This window comes from Rhinatrema bivittatum, chromosome 3 (assembly GCF_901001135.1).
Source record: "Rhinatrema bivittatum chromosome 3, aRhiBiv1.1, whole genome shotgun sequence".
Classification (NCBI taxonomy): Eukaryota; Metazoa; Chordata; class Amphibia; order Gymnophiona; family Rhinatrematidae; genus Rhinatrema; species Rhinatrema bivittatum.
In genome coordinates, this window is record NC_042617.1 from 424,334,397 (window position 1) to 424,355,223 (window position 20,827).

Genomic DNA, 20,827 nt, shown 5'->3' on the forward strand with positions numbered 1-20,827 from the left:
GGAATGCTAGGAATTATTAGGAAAGGAATGGAGAATAAAATAGAGAATATCATAATGCCTCTGTATCGCTCTATGGTGTGACCTCATCTTGAGAATTTTGTGCAGCTTTGCTCACCCCATCTCAAAAAAGATGAAACAGAATTAGAAATGGTACAATGAAAGGCAAGCAAAATGACAAAGAGAATGGAAGAATTCCCCCACGAATAAAGACTAAAATGTTTAGGATTCTTTAGCCTGGAGAAGAGATGGTCCAGGGGAGATATAATTGAGGTCTATAAAATAATGAATGGAGTGGAATGAGTAAATGCGAATCAGTTGTTTACTCTTTCAAAGAGTACAAAAACTAGGGAGCACTCAATGAAGTTTCTAGGTGATACATTTACAACTAATAAGAACAAATATTTTTTTAATTAACATTATTAAATCTTTGAGATTTATTGCCAGAGGATACACTGAATTCTATTAGTGTAGCTGCATTTAAAAAAGGTTATGACAAGTTTCTGGAGGAAAAGACCATAAACCATTATTAAGGTGGAGTTGCAAAAATCCACTTCTTATCCCTGGGATGAGCAGTATGGACTCTGTCTACCCCTTGGGATCCTGCCAGGTACTTTTGACCTGGATTGGCCACTATTGGAAAGAGAATAATGGACTTAATGTACAATTGATCTGACCCAGTATTGCCAAGCTTATGTATTTATCAAAGTTTACTATTTCTATCCCTGTGTGACAATGCAACACATTATTAAACTAAAGAATATGATTTATTGTGCTATATCCAATAACTTGCTAAGGATATTATAGAGGCATAAATGTGGCATTTGGAGTCAGTAATCATGTCATAGTGCAGTGAAAGGAAATTTTTGAATAGTTGCTTATGATAGCAGTAAAATTTGAAAAACACTATGCTTAGAGTTATCTAATATATTGTTTAAAAAATATCCAGTTTTTCATAGCACCAGTAGGATTGAATAGAACATATTGTACAAGGAATCCCATAGGGAGAAACAAGATACAAGTTAGTCAGATGCCATTGGTATTATCTTAATTCAGACCTTGAGCAGTCACTAAACATTTCTTTGTTAGGGCTACAAAGGCATGAGCAGAAGCACAACATAACCACATTTCAACCCTTAGTATTGATCAAAGGCAACAATTACTTGCTGCTTGTGCTCTAGAAAACAAACTCCCAGATGAAATGAGATTTATTGGCAGCTCTGAAGCCTGTCAAAGCAAAAAACTCATTGGGGAAGCCTATTTGGATTGGGGGATGCATTTTTGGAAAAGAGGGGTTTGTGTTGGTGACCGGACAGGCAGGGCATCATCATGCAACTTTTACATTTTTTTTCTCTATATTTTTCAGTTATGGTCCATCTCTAGAGATTACGGGGAGGTGAGAGGGTGGTCGCTTGAATTCCAGAGGGGCTTTTACAAGTTGGAGGGGACTTTAGGGTCATCATAGGCCTTTACGAAGATAGCAGTCTCAGGTGCTGGGGGCCGCCATCACGTGAGTTTTGAATTAGTTCCCTGCAATATTTTTTTTCTCATGGAATTTTTCCATGGAGTAAAATATTGCCCAGTTTCCAAAGCTGCAATACCCAGTAACACAGTATTGAAAGTCCTTGTGATATTTTTCCCCTCACATGTTAGAAAATGATCCACATGTTTAATGAAACTTGCAGGCAGGCATCAGCAGTAGACACCAACAGTGGGGGAAATTGCTACCAACCATGGCAAAAACCGCCCGAGTCCCTGTCAGAGGGGCAAAACATCACAAATATTGGCAAGAATATTCCAAGGCACATTGAGATTTTCAAAGGGCACTAACAACAGTGGTATGAACACCACAAGTCAACAAAACAGCTGCCTAAGACTACAAATAAGGAGCAAATGGTACCAAAAACAGTGGCATGAAGACCCCACAGCATCAAGAGAGTAGCAATGTCCACAAGTGACAATGGCATGAAGTCCCCAAGGCAGCAAAAAGTGGCAACAGTTGCACATGAACAACATAAGGAAACAAAAGAGGGTCAAAGGGCACGAACAGTGTCATAAAGACCCCCAAGGCACCAAAAGAGGGGCAGAGTACCCATAAGAGTGGCATGAAAACTTCAAGGCACAAAAAATTGGTTGACATATTTTTTTTACTTATTTCCTTTTATTTAATGTTTTTATTCTACATGAATTTACTTAAGCCACAAAAAGAGGTGCTAAGGACAGCAATAACAGTGGCATGAAAATCCCAAAAAGAAATGAGGATGATCTGGCTGTGATAGCTATCCCCATATTGATCATGATAGCTGGTTTAGCTGACCTTCCAGTTAGGCAGGTTTCCTCTTCTTCCTTTACCACTCAATTTTCAATCCTCCTGAGGCTTTGCAATTGGTTGAAGAGGATGACATTCTCAGTAGAAGTTCTGTTCTTTGGTCTAGGATGTATGAGTAGCTGTACTCCCTGCAAGAACATCCCAGGTAGCATGAGAGAAGAAAAAAAGCACCAACAATGCTATGAACATGCCCAAGGCACCAAGAGCAGGGTAAAGCACACAAACAGTGGCATGAACATCTGAGGTACCAAAAAATGAGCAAAGGGCACCAGCAACAGTGGCATGAAGACCCCAAAGCACTGCAAAAGGGGCAAGGAATCATGAACAGTGACCTGAAGCCAGAGAAAACTCTGGAGAAACTCTGTATTGTTCCTGATGAGCAAATCAGTCTTCACACCTGGATATAGAACACAATATCCTATACCCATCCCAATACAGATTCCGCAAATCTTGCAGTACAGAAACGCTTCTCATATCATTAACAGACCATATCATTATGGGATTAGACAAAGGCTACTCCTTTCTTCTAGTACTCCTAGACATCTCGGCGGCATTCGATACCGTCAACCACTCCATCCTCCTGACTCGCCTAGCAGACATAGGTATAGCCGGATCAGCCCTCAGTTGGTTCACGTCATTCCTTAGTAATAGAAGCTTCAAAGTCCAAATTAACAATAAAGAGTCTGCATCGACTAGTTTCTCACTAGGCGTTCCGCAAGGATCCTCTTTATCACCTACTCTCTTCAATGTCTACCTCCTCCCTCTCTGCCAACTTCTAACGGACCTTAACCTAACACATTACCTATATGCTGATGACGTGCAGATTCTGATTCCGATAACAGAATCCATCACAAAATCACTCACGCACTGGAACAACTGCCTAAAATCGATCACCATCCTTCTCAACAGTCTTAATCTGGTTCTGAACGCATCTAAGACCGAACTTCTCCTCATCTCCTCCAATCAAGACAACCATCCTCCTCAGACCATTCTCAATACCCAGCTCACGCACACCCATGTAAGAGACCTCGGGGTTCTACTCGACAACCGCCTAAACTTAAAGAAAACGATCAACACCACAACCAAAGACTGTTTCCATAGACTCCAGGTTCTAAAAAGACTCAAACCTCTACTATTCTTCCACGACTTCAGGACAGTCCTGCAAGCCTTACTATTCGCTAAAATAGACTACTGCAACGCTCTCCTCCTGGGTCTCCCCAGCTCATCCACTAAACCCCTACAATTGATACAGAACACCGCGGCAAGAATTCTGACTAACACCAACCGTGGAGATCACATATCACCTATTCTCCGTAATTTACACTGGCTCCCGGTGAAATACAGAATCCTTCACAAATCACTCACTCTAATTCACAAAGCCATCTACAATCATCTGCATCTGGACCTCAAATTCCCTCTCAATCTCCATAGCACCAACAGACCGACCAGAGAAGTTTATAAAGGAACCCTACAGGCCCCACCTGCAAAAGCTACACGTCTCACCTCGACCAAAGACCGAGCCTTTTCTACAGCAGGTCCAGCTATCTGGAACAACATCCCATCCGACCTCAGACTGGAACCCTGCCTCTTAACATTTAGAAAAAAACTCAAGACCTGGCTTTTCCGCCAGGCCTTCTCAGATCCACCAGACACTCATTAGATGACCGAAAAGCCATCATGAACAATGGATCCCCTTACTATCCCCAAGCTCGATATAAGAGCCTACCCTGACTCTTAAAACAGCTGTTATTATTATCCTAAGCACTTCGTTCCTTAGTCTTTTCTTTCCAGCAGTCTTTGCTTCCAAGTTTTACCTCCCTTGTTGAATGTAACTTTGTTCTTCCTGTTACCTACGGTTTCGTTACAGTTCCCCCTTTTTGATGTAAACCGACCTGATATGGTCCCTACCATGAAGGTCGGTATAGAAAAGTGTTAAATAAATAAATAAATAGACTAATCAAATAATCTAGAAGACAGAAGATGATCAGCTTGAAATCCATGGGAAGGGTGGAACCAGAGGAAATATCTGGAGGATATCTGTAGCATTCCTGATGTAGTTTCCCTATGATATTAATAGGGGATGGGGTCATAGAGTCAGGTTTTTAGATCGACATCACCTTTGCTGTGCCTGTTCTAAGGTAAACACATCCCAATGCAACAAAATAGTCCAGCATCAATTCCCTTTCTCATCTGGTGGAAACAAGAAATATGGGATATGGAAGAATGCTTCCTCATATCACTTGGCTGTCCAAGCCTTCAGAGTGAGGCTCAGAGCATGATATTAGGCCAATAGAGGCTAATAGCTCACTAGGATAAGATCTTCTCTTAATTGCTTTGCTTAGGAATGTAGCCTAAAATAGCTGTATAATCCATCAAAGAGTAAATATTGGATGAGACCAATTGTCAGTAAGTACCATAAGGGAATTTGAAAAGAACTTTGAAGAAAGAATCAATCTATAAGTCTATGAAGTATACCTAGATGATTTAATACAACAGTATGGCTGCGAGGGATGTGCATTTAAAAAAAAAAAAAAAAAAAAGCCTTACTTGATCCATCCTGAAATCTGATGAAGGCTGGGTCCTGATGCTAGGGTCTCAGCCTAGGTCAGGGCATGGACCCATGCCCCATGCCTTGACCTGAATAGAAGGCCGTATCCCAATGCCAAAGCCTCAGCCCAGACCCAAGCCAGATGCTGTGACCTGACCCATAGGCCAGGTCCTGACACAGGGGTCTCAGCCTGGAGCTAGGCCCAATGCCAGGGCCAATGCCAAATGATGGCATCTAACGGGGTTACACTAGAGTTAATTAACTCTGGTGCAGTCACCCCAGTGGGTGGTGCCGTTTTGATGTACGACATTGTATGGGACCAGTCTCCAGGTCAGTTCATGGCATCAGGCCTAAGTCTGGGCTCTGGCTTAGGCTGAGACCCAGGTGTTGGGATCCAACCTCCGGATCGGGTCACGGCATTGGGCCAGGGTCCGAATCAAAGTCCTGGTGTCAGGACCCAGCCTCCAGGCCTGGCCACGGCATCAGGACCGTGAGCAGACTCCAACCTAGGCCAACGTATCGGCCTTGATTAGGCTGACACTGTGGCAGCCTACTGAGTCCTTGGTCTGCACAAGTCAAGACTTCGGCCTAGTCGTAGTTGGCAGATCCCCTCTGGGTTGGGTAAATGGAGGCCGGGGGATCCTGGCCCCAGATTTTTCAGGAGGATGGGAAGGAGGCCTAATTTTTGTTTTTTTAGCCATTTTGGGGTTTTTTGTTTTTTTTTAATTTTTTGATTTTGTTTTTCACACAAATGAAAGGAATCAAGCAATCCATGAACTAAAATTTGGGGGAAAATTCCCTCTCAAAAACAAATGAAAAATGCAAACAAACTTTTTTCCCCTATACATCCTTAATAGCTATTTGGAGAAGGATGGCAGATCACCTGTCTCATGTATAGCCTATCCTTACACCTAAAACTCTGAATAAAAGCCAAAGCAGTAGGATTGGAAGCAACATCATTGCAAGATAGCAAGAGAGGAAAAAAGCGGCAGAAGTATTGGTGTTAAAATCCCAAAGTATAGGTGCCGAGGAAGGCAACAAGAAGACTGGCATCAAAAACCAAGGTACAGATTTTCTATGTTGTATAGTCAAGCCAAAGTTTACTTTAGATGTTCAGAGGCTTGATTCTGAATTACTTTACTTGAGTGCATACCTATAGCAGATGAGAACAATAGTCAGTAAGTACCATAAGGGAATTTCAAAAGAACTTTAAAAATAACAAGAGCAGAGGCAAGAGCATCCCAAGGCACCAAGAAATGTGCGAAGCACATGAACAGTAACATGAACAGGTAACATGAACAGTGGCATCATACAGCCCAAGCCACTGAGTGAGGAGTAAAGGAGGAAGAAGAGAGGCATCAAATGCCAAAAGCATAAAGTGAAGAGTGAGGCAAAAAGCACCATGGCATCAATTCCCCAGGGGATAAAGGGTTAAGAGGAAGAGCAGGATGGAGAGTGGCATCAAAATAACAAAGCACAGTGTGTAAAATGAACCAGAAACACAGTGGGCCAACAAAGCACCAAAGTAAGCTGAGCCAAGAGAGTGGCAGGGCAGGAGGAGCAGGCCATGCAGCAACAGTAGCTCAACAAGACAGCAAGATGCTGAACCAGAAGAGAGGTAGGGCGTAAGGAGCAGGCCAGAAAGCAGCAGCAAGTGTGGCATCTGGTGACAACATAGCAAGGTGATTTATCAAAAGAAATACAGGGCATAATGAGCAGGTTAGGTGACAGGCAGCAAGATTCCAAGATCTCAAGTCATTGGAGGGGGGAGGGGTTATTTTCTTATGCTGTTTTGTGGCCTGAGCTCCTCAATATAATGAGGAGAGAAGTAAGGCAGGAGGAGCAGGCTGGTGGTGGCCTGCAGCTACAAGGCTCTAAGAATCCCCGAGACATACAGAGAGAAGCAAGTGACAATAATGCTTTTAATGCCTTTCTTTAGGGGGACAATGCACCCCATTATAACCAGGAGAAAGGACAGGGGCAGCAGTACAAGCAGCAGCAGCAGCAGCTGCAGGAGTAGTAACTGGCAAAAACTCAGGAAGGTGCTGAGGCCACAACTTGTGGATATTGGTTTGATATAGTTGTGCACTCTGGCTTTTGTCACTCTCATGGTAATTAAGGGAAGCCAAGCTGAGAGGGAGATTTTTTTTAAGAGACCCGTTTGCAATGAAAATCACATTAAAGCTAAATACTTCTGTTTGAATATGATTCCTGCTTGTTGTCATTGTGGACCCTTGGACCAGGAAGGATTGGCTCTACCTGCAGGGAGGAGCCCTGCAGATTGCCACATTGGCAGATGGACCCAGATCACTCAGAGACTTGTCAGGATGCTCACCTATATCAGTCCTCATTCCATTTGGGTTGATCCTTTGGGTGCCGGGGCTGGCAGGACTTAGGTGGGGTCTCTACAGATGATAAGAGAGGTCTGTAGTAAGCTGGGTTGTAGGCAGACAGCAATCAGGAGTAGCAAAGGCCCAGGCCATGGTCAGAGGTAGGCAGTGGTAAAGCATATCTGAGGTCCAGGCAATGGTCAGAGGCAGGCAGAGGTCAGTCATATCTGGGGTCCAAGCCAAGGGGGGACATGATAGAGGTGTTTAAAATCATGAGAGGTCTAGAACGGGTAGATGTGAATCGGGTTTTTCACTCTTTCGGATAATAGAAAGACTAGGAGGCACTCCATGAAGTTAGCATGTGGCACATTTAAAACTAATCGGACAAAGTTCTTTTTCACTCAACAACAATTAAACTCTGAAATTTGTTGCCAGAAGATGTGGTCAGTGCAGTTAGTATAGCTGTGTTTAAAAATGGATTGGATAAGTTCTTGGAGGAGAAGTCCATTACCTGCTATTAATTAAGTTGACTTAGATAATAACCACCTCTATTACTAGCAACTGTAACATGGAATAGACTTAGTTTTTGGGTACTTGCCATGTTCTTATGGCCTGGATTGGCCACTGTTGGAAACAGGATGCTGGGCTTGATGGACCCTTGGTCTGACCCAGTATGACATGTTCTTATGTTCTTATGTCAAAACGGGGTATCCATCTAAAAGGAGAGAAGGGGGATGGATGCCAGGGAAGGCAGGCGAGGACAGTCACAGAAGGGCAACGAGGATGGCGATGAAGATGGAAGACAAACTGAAGACATTTGGACATGGGCTGAAGACAGCTTGGAAGAAGGAGCTGAAGACAAGCTAAACAACTAATTGAAAATAAGCTGGACAAGCAAGTGAAGTAATGCTGGATAATGAACTGAAGACAAGTTGGACAAGGGCAGGAATGATGGATGCAACACACACACAACTCAGGAGTAGGTGGACCTGTTGCCAAGGAAAAGAGGGAAAGAGCGAATAAGACCTTTATAGGGCTTAGCTTGTGAAGTCATCAATGGGTGCTGTGGTGCTTTTCCCACTTCAGGTCCTTTAAATTATGAGAGTAGGGATGTGAATCGTTTTTCAACGATTAAAATTATCGTCCGATAATGTTTATATCGTCTTAAATCGTTATAAAACACAATACAATAGAAATTCTAACGATTTATCGTTAAAAATCGTTAAATCGTGTTAGTGCGCACTAACTCGAGTTAGTGCGCACTAACTCCCCGTTAGTGCGCACTAACTCGATTTAGTGCGCACTAACTGAAAATGATACAAATAAACAACTTTCCAGGTCACTGAAGGTCAGTTAGGAATGAATATGTGTTCCTATTGGCTGGCTGCCCTCTTATCTATTGATGTTACCAAGGTTACCACTGAGGTGATGGTTGGGGGGATGGGAAATGGAACTGGAAACTAACGAACACCAACAGAAAATGAAACAAAGTGTTCACACTTCCCAGGTCAGTAAAGGTCACTTAGGAATGAATATGTATGTATGTATTCCTATTGGCTGGCTGTGCTCTTATCTATTGATGTTACCAATATGGTTGGGGGGATGTGAAATGGAAACAGTTGGAAGCTTGACAAAAAAAGTAATGTAATGATCAGCACTCACGTGACTAGAACTTGTTTGTTTATTATTTTTGTTAGCAGGCACCTGAAATGCTAGTGCATGTTGAATTTGCCAATCACTGTGCATTTTAGAAAGGTGGTCCTGGCTGGAACTGTACACAGTTTCAAATATATGTAATTGATTGTTGGTAAGTGTATTTTTTAAGTAGCCACACTGGCACCAGTATGTTTACTTTTCCTCCTACTTAACTCACTAGCTCAGCTTTGTAAGAAGGGCTTCTCTGCTTGTGTGTTGTTTTTGTTTGGTGTGAGGAGAGCAGAAACATCAGATCTTTATTCAATCTACTACAGTCATCTCTTACAGTGCCCTATCCCTATTAATACCAGGAGTGTTGTGATCTTCCTGCACACAGTGCCCTAACCCTGATACCAGTCTGAGACAGCTCCCTCCCTGCATTACTAGTGAGAGGCTGGCTTCACAGACAGGGGGGAGCTGCCTGACCCTCACTCCTGACTTCCCCCATGTCCCAGCTAGTGAATGGTGTGTGGGTGAGGGGGGGGGGAGGATGGTGAAGTCTGAGACAGCTCCCTCCCTGCATTACTAGTGAGAGGCTGGCTTCACAGACAGGGGGGAGCTGCCTGACCCTCACTCCTGACTTCCCCCATGTCCCAGCTAGTGAATGGTGTGTGGGTGAGGGGGGGGGGGAGGATGGTGAAGTCTGAGACAGCTCCCTCCCTGCATTACTAGTGAGAGGCTGGCTTCACAGACAGGGGGGAGCTGCCTGACCCTCACTCCTGACTTCCCCCATGTCCCAGCTAGTGAATGGTGTGTGGGTAAGGGGGGGGGGGGGGAGGATGGTGAAGTCTGAGACAGCTCCCTCCCTGCATTACTAGTGAGAGGCTGGCTTCACAGACAGGGGGGAGCTGCCTGACCCTCACTCCTCCGGGGTATTGTGATCTTCCTGCACACAGTGCCCTATCCCTGATACCAGGGGTGTTGTGATCTTCCTGCATGTAGTGCCCTATCCCTATTAATACCAGGAGTGTTGTGATCTTCCTGCATGCAGTGCCCTATCCCTATTAATACCAGGAGTGTTGTGATCTTCCTGCATGCAGTGCCCTATCCCTGATATCGGGATGTGTGCAAGAAGATCACAACACCCCCGGTATCAGGAATAGGGCACTGTGTGCAGGAAGATCACAACACCCCCAGTATCAGGAATAGGGCACTGTGTGCAGGAAGATCACAACACCCCTGGTATTAGGGATAGGGCACTGTGTGCAGGAAGATCACAACACTCTTGGTATTAATAGGGATAGGGCACTGTGTGCAGGAAGATCACAATACCCCTGGTATCAGGGTTAGGGCACAAGTTCTAGTCACATTGACTGATCACATTACTTGTTTTGTCAAGCTACCAACTGTTTCCATTTCCCATCCCTCATATACTGTCAGTAGGAAACTTGGTAACATGAATAAATAAGAGGGCAGCCAATAGGAATACATATTCATTCCTAAACTGACCTTAACTGACCTGAAAAGTGTCAAATTGTATCATTTTCAGTTAGTGCGCACTAACTCCCAGTTAGTGCGCACTAACTCCCGTTAGTGCGCACTAATCGGAAAAAACGATTTTTAACGATTTTTTAACTAAAAAATTGTGCCTAAGACGATTTTCTTGCCCTGCCACACGATTTCTATCGTTAAGACGATATGGAAAACGATTCACATCCCTATATGAGAGGTTAGGTGTGTGTCTAAGGAGAAGCATGGCAGGATGGAGCAGGCAGTGCCCTGCTACGTGCTCAGCTGGCAGAGTCTTGTTGTGTTAGATCGTGGCATTGAGCCACATGGAAAGGCAGCAGGTCCCTGCCTCATTGGAAGCCCAGGGCAATGGCCCAATTGGGAAGGTGAGTGTGATGGTTCACAGGGCAGCTGGCGAACTGCCAAATGTAACACAGTTCTTTCATAGCTTGTTATTAATGCAAGGACTGCAATACAACATCATTATTGGAATATTATCAACCACTGGCAATTGATGACATTTCGGGGTGTCCTTTGGCATGTAAATTAATACTAAGGTCCATATTTGATACTTGATATTCAATCTTCATTTAATATTTGTGGTGATGAGCAGCAGTTTTTAATTTTGACTCTCCACTTATATTGTTAGGGAGAGGTGATACCCGTTGTTGTCAAACAGTTATTGTAAGGGAATCCAACTTTTCCACCAACTCTAGTGCCAGTCATGAATGATGTTAACTCACATACTTGTTTTATCTAATGACCTCTTACTTCTAGTGCACCCCCATTGCTGCTGCAACCCTCCACTAAGTCTTCCATTTTCTTCTCCTGCACCATAATAACAGTAGAAATGGGAACATGGGACTCCTGGTCCTCCTTCTTAGTCAACCATCTCTCTCTTTCTCTCTCCCCCTCTTAAAATTCATTCTGAGTGTGGTAAATGTGCTCTGGTCCTTATCTTGTGTCTTTCATCATCACCTTTACTACGTGTGCTGGCCTCAAGTCTCTTTTCTTTTTCTCCCATTAACAGGTTTCCTCTAGTGACATGATATAATTTATTATAATTGCCATATTGTTACACTTTTTGTGAATTACTCAATAAAAATATCAAAGTATCAATTACAAAAAAAAAAAAGGTTTCTAACTGGGTAGGTGCCATTAATGTTGCAATGCTTATACATCCTATTATGGACTAGAGATGTGCAATCGTTTATCATGAATTAGGCAATTACAATGAAATTGCCTAATTCGTCGTGAGTCGGGGGCCCTGAACCCCGAAAAATATTTTCCCCGAACTTTGGGGAAAATCCGTTTTTCGGGTTTGTACGGGGAGAGGGGCACACTTTTTTTTTAAAATTAAAAACCACCCCAAGCATTAAATTAACTATAATGCAACACCCTCCCCATCCCGATCCCTCCCCAAGACTTACTAACATCCCTGGTGGTCCAGCGGGGTCCCGCGAGCCATTTGTCCCTCTGTGCCCGGCATGCCAGCCTTGCTCAAAATGGTGCCGATAGCCTCTGAACTACTATGTCACAGGGGCTACCATTGCCATTGGTCAGCCGCTGTCACATGGCCATCTCGGCCATCTTGTGCTCCTACCATGTGACAGGGGCTGACCAATGGCACCTGTAGCCCCTGTGACATAGTATGGGCAAAGGCTATTGGCGCCATATTGATTACTGGCAGCCGACAACAAAATCGCACCCAGACACCCTCTGGACCCCGGAGCGATCTCCTGCCATCGGGATGTCGGCTGCCAGTATTAAAAATGGCGCCAATAGCCTTTGCTCATACTATGTCACAAGGGCTACCGGTGCCATTGGTCAGCCCCTTATCACATGGTAGGAACAACCGACCATTGGTGCTGATGGCCAAAGCCCCCCCCCCCCCCAAACTTGCCAAAAGTCCCTGGGGGTCCAGCGGGGGTCTGGGAGTGATTTCGTTGTTGGCTGCCAATAAGAGAGCCCCATGAACAATTTTGTGGGGTTTTCCTATTGGTTTCTGGGCGCCCCCAATTTCTGACGATTTTGAAAATATTGTACGATATTTTCAATTGTCAGAAGCACGATTCATATCCCTAGAAAGGATTATGAAAATATATATTTAATTCTTTGGAGTTTCATAAAAAATAAATTGTAAAGACATTGAAAAAATTACTACATTTGGTTTACAGTTTGCACTTAATTTCCCCCCCCCCCCCTTTATCATTTTTCCTAAAATCCTTTGCAAAGTGATCCACTTTTCTGCAACGAAATAAATATAGATGCCAATATTCAGATGCTATATGGCTAAGAAAGTTAGGCCTGGATTTATCAAAATGTACTAAATATTGCATGTGATAGGAAAAGGGTTGTGTTTTTTGGTAATAGGCAGTTTATCGCACTTTGCACTAGTACCTATGTGAAGTGCAAATTGTGATAACTTTTTCACACTTTGTGATAAGTGCCAGAATTGTTGTATTTCCTACATACAACCACTGGCGGGGTTGGACCATGTTTATGCTCCTAGAGAACCAGCCTAGCTATTGGGGCCCTCCTACAGAGAGAGAGACTGAGAGACTGACTAGCCATGATGCCCTCACACTAGACAGGTATTTATATCTGTTTGGGAGGCCCACCTAGTAACTTGAGGTGAGGCTTAGGTATTAGTGTAGGGGTTAGAGGCCACGTTGACATTCACTGTGAGACGTACGAACAGAACAGTGCTCTCTTGTGAAGCTTTGATGACCTTCAGAGTGAGGAAACTCACCCAAAGATGAGATTTGTGCAGTGTTCTCTCAACCTAGCTTGATGTTATCCAGGTAGAGAGTCCATCAAGCTAGGTTGAGAGAACATTGCACAAATCTCATGAGTAGGTTCGGTGTCGCGCGTAAGTCCCGGGGCTTTCCTGGAGGGGGTGTCGGGGGCATGTCACAGTGGCGTGCCATTTGGGGCGGGGCCGTGGGTGTGGTTCCAGCCGGGGGACTCGGGACCGCCCTCTCGGCCCGCCCCCAAAACGTCACCAAGCCCCCGGACCTGCCCCGAACCGCCCCCTGCCTCCGGACATGCGCGTCCCGGGGTTTTGCACGCGCCGGCGGCCTATGCAAAATAGGCGCACCGGTGCACGAGTGCCCTGCGCGCGTAAATTCAGGAAGATTTACGCGCGCAGGGATTTTAAAATCTACCCCTAAGCATCAAATTCTACATTTAATAAGTGTCAACATGTCATGCACCTTAGTAAATAGTCCCTTAAAGCTTTTTTTTTTTTTTGTGGTCAAAGTAACTCAGAAAAAATGAGGACTCTGCAGCAATTCTAAAATGTCAATGTCAACTGTCCATTTTACAGTTTGAGCATTTTCAGCATAGGCAAACAGTACATAAGAACATAAGTTGCCATACTGGGTCAGTCCAAGGATCCATCAAGCCCAGTATCCTGTTTCCAACAGTGGCCAAACCAGGTCACAAGTACCTGGCAGAATCTCCCTTAATAATTGTTAATGGACTTTTCCTCTCGTAACTTGTCCAAACCTTTTTTTAAATGCAGCTATACTAATAGCTTTCAACACATCCTCTGGCAACAAATTCCAGAGTTTAATTATGCTTTGAGTAAAAAAAAATATTTTCTCTTAATAATTTTAAATGTATTACCCAGTAACTTCATTGTGTATCCCCTGATCTTTGTACTTTTTAAAAGAGTAAACAACCAATTAATGTTTACTCATTCCATGCCACTCATTATTTTAGCCCAAAGGATAAAGAGTTTAGGACTCTTCAGTTTGGAGAAGAGGCGGCTGAGGGGAGATATGATAGAGGTCTATAAAATAATGAGAGGAATGGAACGAGTAAATATTAATCGGTTGTTTACTCTTTCGAAAAGTACAAAACTGGGGGACACACAATGAAGTTATTGGGTAATACATTTAAACAAAGCAAACTGAATATAAGATACTAACCTGTTCCTCAATACTCCACTTAGTTCCTCTGACACCGAGTCCATAAAACAATTTTTTATTCAAAAAAAGTGGGTCATAAATGCAAATAATAAATATAGAAATAAAGTCTGTATCAGAAAAGTATAATTTGTGAACAAAAAATATATATTGATTTGTTCCAGTTTTGATATACTGACTTACTGAGTTCCTTGTGTATCTCCCAAGCTCCCCCATTCTATCTCTATTTAAATCATATACAATTTTTAATGAAAATGTTGAGGGATGCTGAGTGCTGCACACATAATAAAATTTATTGATGGTCTCTAAAGAGCTATAAAAATGAACTCCCATAAAGGTTTAAAGATTATACTACCATTTTTACTTTAACTGTAATACCCTTCCAAATATATTCTTTCTTTAACTGTAGTACCCTTCCAAATATATACTTTTGCTTTATTTATTTATTTATTTATTTATTTATTTTATTTAATGATTTTTATATACCGATAGCCGTTTTCACATCGTATTGGTTTACAAGGAACAATAAACAAGCCTAAGTATATGGCACAATCAATTATAGAGAACGGTATAAAGTAAGAACAAGCCTAAGTATATGATAATACAAATAAAAGTAATATTTTATTTATTTATTTATTTATTTATTTATTTAAAAGCTTTTATATGCCGAAGATCATGTACAAGTACATATCGCTTCGGTTTACAGATAACCAGAATTAGAAATACCATGGGCATGGTGTACATGGAACAATAAACATTAAACAAATAATACAAATATAAATTATATAATAATAGTAAAAATGTTAAATAGTAATAATAATAATAAAATAAAAATCAATAAACTGTGAGCATGCAACAAAAAGGGTAGACATTGAGTATGTGGTGCATTGAAGTATTATATATATATATATGTAGTAGAAGTATTATATATATATATATATATATATATATATATATATATATATATATATATATATATATATATATATATATATATATATGTACTAGAAAGTTGTAACTAGATAAGTGTGTTGTTTAATTGACTAGTTCTTTTCTTCATTATGTAGTCTTGGGTATTTTATTAACAAAAGCAGTAGAATAATTGATCTTATTTGTAACTTAAATATTCCATTCATAGGAGGGTTTTTTTTGGCATGAACTGGGTAAATGAGAGAAAAACTTTATTTATTCCATGCAATCTATTGCTTGACCTAAAGGAAATCACATACATTTTGATAACTCTTTCTATGAAAAGTGCTTATAGCGACCAAGTATATATTTTTATAAATGTTTAAATTGGAGGCTACAAAGCCAACTGTCTTTTTTCCACAGTTTCAAAAGAAGTTTACATATATTTGTTTTATTTTTTAGATCCTCTAAATACAGATTCAGACTCTTCAAACCACTACAATGGCACAAACAGTGGTTCTGTTGCAGCTGCAATCCTGGTGCCGTTCTTTGCTCTTATCTTATCAGGGTTTGCATTTTATCTCTACAAGCACAGGTAAATGCTATCTGTTGAGCTACTAGATAAGTAAAGTTGATATTAGAAGTAGCTATGTTTTTCTCTGTCTGTCTAAAAGTGAATATACTTCCATATATCTATTTTCTTCTATTTAGCATTTTTTTTTTCTTTCAAGCACTGTTGTCCATTCATTTCAGAGGAACACAATCAGTCAAAAACAGTATAATCAATGGCCAGTCAGTAAAAATAAATTAATCAAGAACAACAAAGGCAAAGAGATGGGTTGATAGAAGGGATTTGGAAGTACTGAGCTGAGGGAATAGTACAAAAGGAATGGTTCATTCTAGGCTAGAACAATATGAAAGAGGACGATATATATAGTGAGAACATAGAGCAAAGAGGATCCAAAGGATTGATAAGGGGGGGCGAGGGATAAGGGCATACTTAAGATGATGAAGGCACACAGGAGGGGCAGAGTAAATAACACATACATGTAAAGCAAATGCAAAATGAACTGATGCGTGGTGAACATAAATCCCTGATCAATATATCTTGGCAACAAAATATTTTACAACCACTGGTGGGGGGACCATGTTTACACTCCTAGAGAGTCAGCCTAGCTATTGGGGCCCTCCTACAAAGAGAGAGAGAGAGACTGAGAGACTGATTAGCCATGATGCCCTCACACTAGACAGGTATTTATATCTGTATGGGAGGCCCACCTAGTAACTTGAGGTGAGGCTTAGGTATTAGTGTAGGAGTTAGGGGCCACTTTGACATTCACAGTGAGACGTACGAACAGAACAGTGCTCTCTTGTGAAGCTTTGATGACCTCCGGAGTGAGGAAACTCGCCCAAAGATGAGATTTGTGCAGTGTTCTCTCAACCTAGCTTGATGTTATCCAGGTAGAGAGTCCATCAAGCTAGGTTGAGAGAACATTGCGCAAATCTCATGAGTAGGCTCGGCGGCGCGCGTAAATCCCGGGGCTTTCCTGGGGGGGGGGCATGTCGGGGGCATGTCACAGTGGTGTGCCATTTGGGGAGGGGCCGTGGGCGTGGTTCCGGCCTGGGGGCATTTTGGGGGCATGGCCGAGGCCTCCGAAACAGCTGGGGAATCGCGCAGCCGGCGTGCGAGTTACGCCTGTTTCGGAGCGGCCTCGGAGGGAACGGAGGCAGGCTGCATGGCTCGGCGCGGGCAGGCTGCCGATTTTGGGCAGCCTTGCGCGTGCCGACCCCGGATTTTAATGGATAGGCGCGGTTACGCACGTATCTATTAAAATCCCGCATACTCTTGTTTGCGCCTGGTTCTACCCCTTACTGAATAGCATGCTATTCTTTGCCAACAAGTCCCAATTTGCATGTTAAACTTTATTACATAGGTCCCTTAATCTTGAAATGTCCTATTACTATACCTCAGATTTAATGATGATAATATGTACTGAATCATTCACTGCTGATCACAAACTATTCCCCTTGTAAAATATTGTTGTTATCTTTCAGGTAGAGTTACAACTAAAGAAAATTAATACTTTTAGTCTTTACGCAGTGTTTTATATATAATTATTATATTTCTTACTTTCTTTATTTTTCATAGAACAAGACCTAAAGTTCAGTACAATGGATATGCTGGGCATGAGAACAGCAATGGACAAGCTTCATTTGAAAATCCAATGTATGATACAAACTTAAAACCCACAGAGGCAAAGGCTGTGAGATTTGACACAACACTGAACACAGTTTGTACAGTGGTATAGCCTTCAGTGCCCTACATGACTTATTCATAGCCATACCTCTGATGGACAAGCAGTGATTCCTTGGTGCCACATACCAATCCTTTTTCTTCTTTTAACTTTGCTGCAGTAATCATTAACACCGTTTATCAATGAACAATATATGCAGCAGGATTTTCTGGTTCAATATGGCAAGATTCTTCAGGAGAAAACAAAAATCAAGAATTTTTCATTTACAGTGGGATTAAAAATCCTGTCTTCATCTGTTTAAAATCAAGGCACATTTAAGGAAAGCTGCCAAGTCATGCCAATTTGACATATTTAATGCCTCTGACTTTCATATTTGTACACGGCTGGATGCCTTTCAATGCAGTCTTTTGGGTTCTTGGAAAAGTCCTTTCAGTCCTTATTTCCGGAAATGGGAATGCACTGAAGAAACAAGAGCTTTCTTTCGAAGTAGAGGACAACCTTTATTGTGGTTGCACACCCATCAAAATGCTTTGCTGAGATCTTGTGAACAAAGAAAGCGACCAACAGAAAATCTCAGTTAATGTACCCATGCATCGGGCAGTTTGCGGATTTCTTAGTCAGCTGTTCTTGCAAGATGTTACTGCACAATTTTTTTGCACTAGTGCATTATGAATGATTCAGTATGATATGGCTAAAAAAATTTTAAATTCATACAGGGTTTATATGCATTATCCATTGTATATAGACATTCACGTAACCATTTGATAAACATACAATATATCATGACCTATTTAGTTTTTCATTCATTATGAACTCCATCCATGACACTGCTTACATAAATAGAAATACTGGAGAAAATATATAAGCATTTTCCTCTTGTTTTCATTTGTCAGCAATTTTATTCAGAACTCAACTCACATCCATATCAGTATAGAGCACTGGACACCGTCATGATCCATCCAAAATAAAATAATCAATTTTTGTCAAATTTACATTTCTAGTATTATTTTCTTTTGAAAGCAGGGTTGTCAGCCATCATTTTCTGTACCATACTGTCTAACAGCAGGGGAGATGGCAGCAATTGCTGCTTGCCGTGTAAAAATGTGAATAGTAATTTATTTTAGATAGCTCATGAAACCTGTGGGCTCAAGCTCACAACACAGTCTTCCCTTTTGCATTATTTCCATCTTATTCTATTGTATGACATCATTGTCTGATATTACATTGGAAAAATGCAGACGAAGCATTTGTGAACCCAATGTGCCCTGTCAGTAGAAAGATTTTCCAAGGAATGCAATGGAGAGAGTTATTCCACTGTCTTTGTTACATCTTTGATTTTTCTAAACCAAACCCTGCTTTGTGCTTCATCATTCTTATAGTCTTTCTTCTTTTAAGTACAATGTGTAGAGAGAGTCATTCAGATAATTTCAAAGTAAGGCTACATCTTATAGAGCTTTCTGAAAACAAAATGGGAGGCAAGCTAAACAGAGAGAGGCACTAGAGACTGATTTGATTAGGAAACATTTTAAACCTAGAAGGTGGAGGGAGTATAAGTACACATTCATATTTTATCATAGGCACAGGGAATATTTTTAGTTTGCTTTATGTATGTGAATCTACATTCCTGAGTTTTATCTTTCAAAATCCTAAAACACAGAGATAGTAAGATGAAAATTTTACAATCACAATAGGGTATACACTTTGGAATCATAGAAGTGATATTTAGTAGTTCCATGCAAGCAAAAGAAAAAAGTTGGGGGAAAACTATCACATAAATACTCAAGAAAATCAGTTTTTCTTGGAAAATTCTATCAGTGTTGTGCTTTTATAGTCAGATTGAATTTCTGGGCAGAAGTAAGGCAAAAACAAAAACAAAACACAAAGCTTGCAAGTGAGTTTGAAATGGTGTATCTCATGCAAAAGACGGAATGGGGCTGCAGATTCTGGTCACTAAATCTACAATATGACTGGGATTCGTTCTTAGAATTCTTAAAGCTTTGACCGTGTAGGCTGTCTCATGTCTCATTAGTTACATTAGTGATAGGGAATGGGGAGGAACCTTGAATACATTTATTCTTCAGGCCTGGCTCATGATGTTGAATAAAAAGAAAATGCATGAGTCTAGTTCTATCACTTCCAACCCACTGGTTAGCAGTCGTACAGAATACTGAAATTGTAATAGAAAGTTAGGAAACGGGAGTAGAGAAGGAATTGTTAGAGAATGGAAGAATTTGCCCAGGCACCCCACCCCCAAAAATTGTATTAAATATTTTATTTATCATGTTTATTTAGATATTTGAGGATCATATTTTGGTTAATAAATTATTTTTTTATATTAGGGCTTGTTGAGTTAGCATTCCATTTGTACTGTTTGATCCACAAATAGTTGTTTTGTTACACAGAACCTCCCTGGAAGTTTTCAGAACATTCACGTAGCAGGAGCCAAGTAACTATGCTTTCTGAGCTAAAATATGTGCAGGCGACTCATAGTCGGATGTGAGAAAGACAAACTATCCGTGCTAAACAACAGGTTATATGTTTCTACGCTGTTTAAACTGCTGCTTGTATCACCCATCTTGCCTTTCTCCAGGCTAGCTGCAATAATTTTTTGTTCTTGTGTAAAAACAAAAAAAAAAAAGTTTTGTAAACAAACAAAAAAATTGTTAAAAAAGGGGGGAAATATCATTGACATTATGATCACTTCCATCCCCAATATTCCATTTTACCATTTCACTACATGCAGCTGACATGAAGTAGGTGCAAAAGAACTTTTTGTACAGAGATATATTTTTTATGAAAAATTTGTAAAATTATTAAATATGCTGTAATTTTTTGATTAATGTAGGTAAATTGTTAAAATCAATGTTTTTACAATAAAAAATGTAATTTTCCCAATAATGTAAAATGTATCATCTATAGCTGATTTTCAGTTTTTACTCTATTACACATGTAATAATATTAAAGCGGCCTGTTAAATTAAACAGTATCCTTTTGGCAAAAGATAAAAATATATATGATATTGTAATATAGCCTGTGCATTGCCACCTATCTTGAAAACAAATTCAAAGTTCTAATTAAATATTTAATTTTAGATTTGCATTTCATGTGTCATTTATTTATTTTCTCTATTGATATCTGTAAAATTAATTAGATAAGGCAGTAAGGATGCACAAGATTGAGTAATATATAAGCTTTGCATTCAAAATCTGGGTCATAGTTGTTATATTTACACACGTAACTCTTTCTGAAAATTCATTGAAAAGCATGCATCTTAAAAGCACCTGAAAGGTGTTTATTGGAAATGTCCCTGGATTTGATTCCAGAGCACCACTAAAAGATTATGGGGCATTTTTGCTGTTTGCCTATAGAGCAGGAGTGGCTAA

General features: G+C 41.0%; 1 protein-coding gene across 1 annotated transcript in view; it reads left to right on the forward strand.

Annotated features, from left to right (window-relative positions):
• CSMD1 (CUB and Sushi multiple domains 1) overlaps positions 1-20,480 on the forward strand; it is a 4,035,193-nt gene extending 4,014,713 nt beyond the window's left edge. Inside the window, 2 exon segments of the mRNA XM_029596871.1 lie at positions 15,652-15,784; positions 17,339-20,480. Coding sequence (XP_029452731.1) covers positions 15,652-15,784; positions 17,339-17,498 — 293 coding nt within the window. The 3' untranslated portion in view covers positions 17,499-20,480.
• The last annotated feature ends 347 nt before the right edge of the window (positions 20,481-20,827 follow it).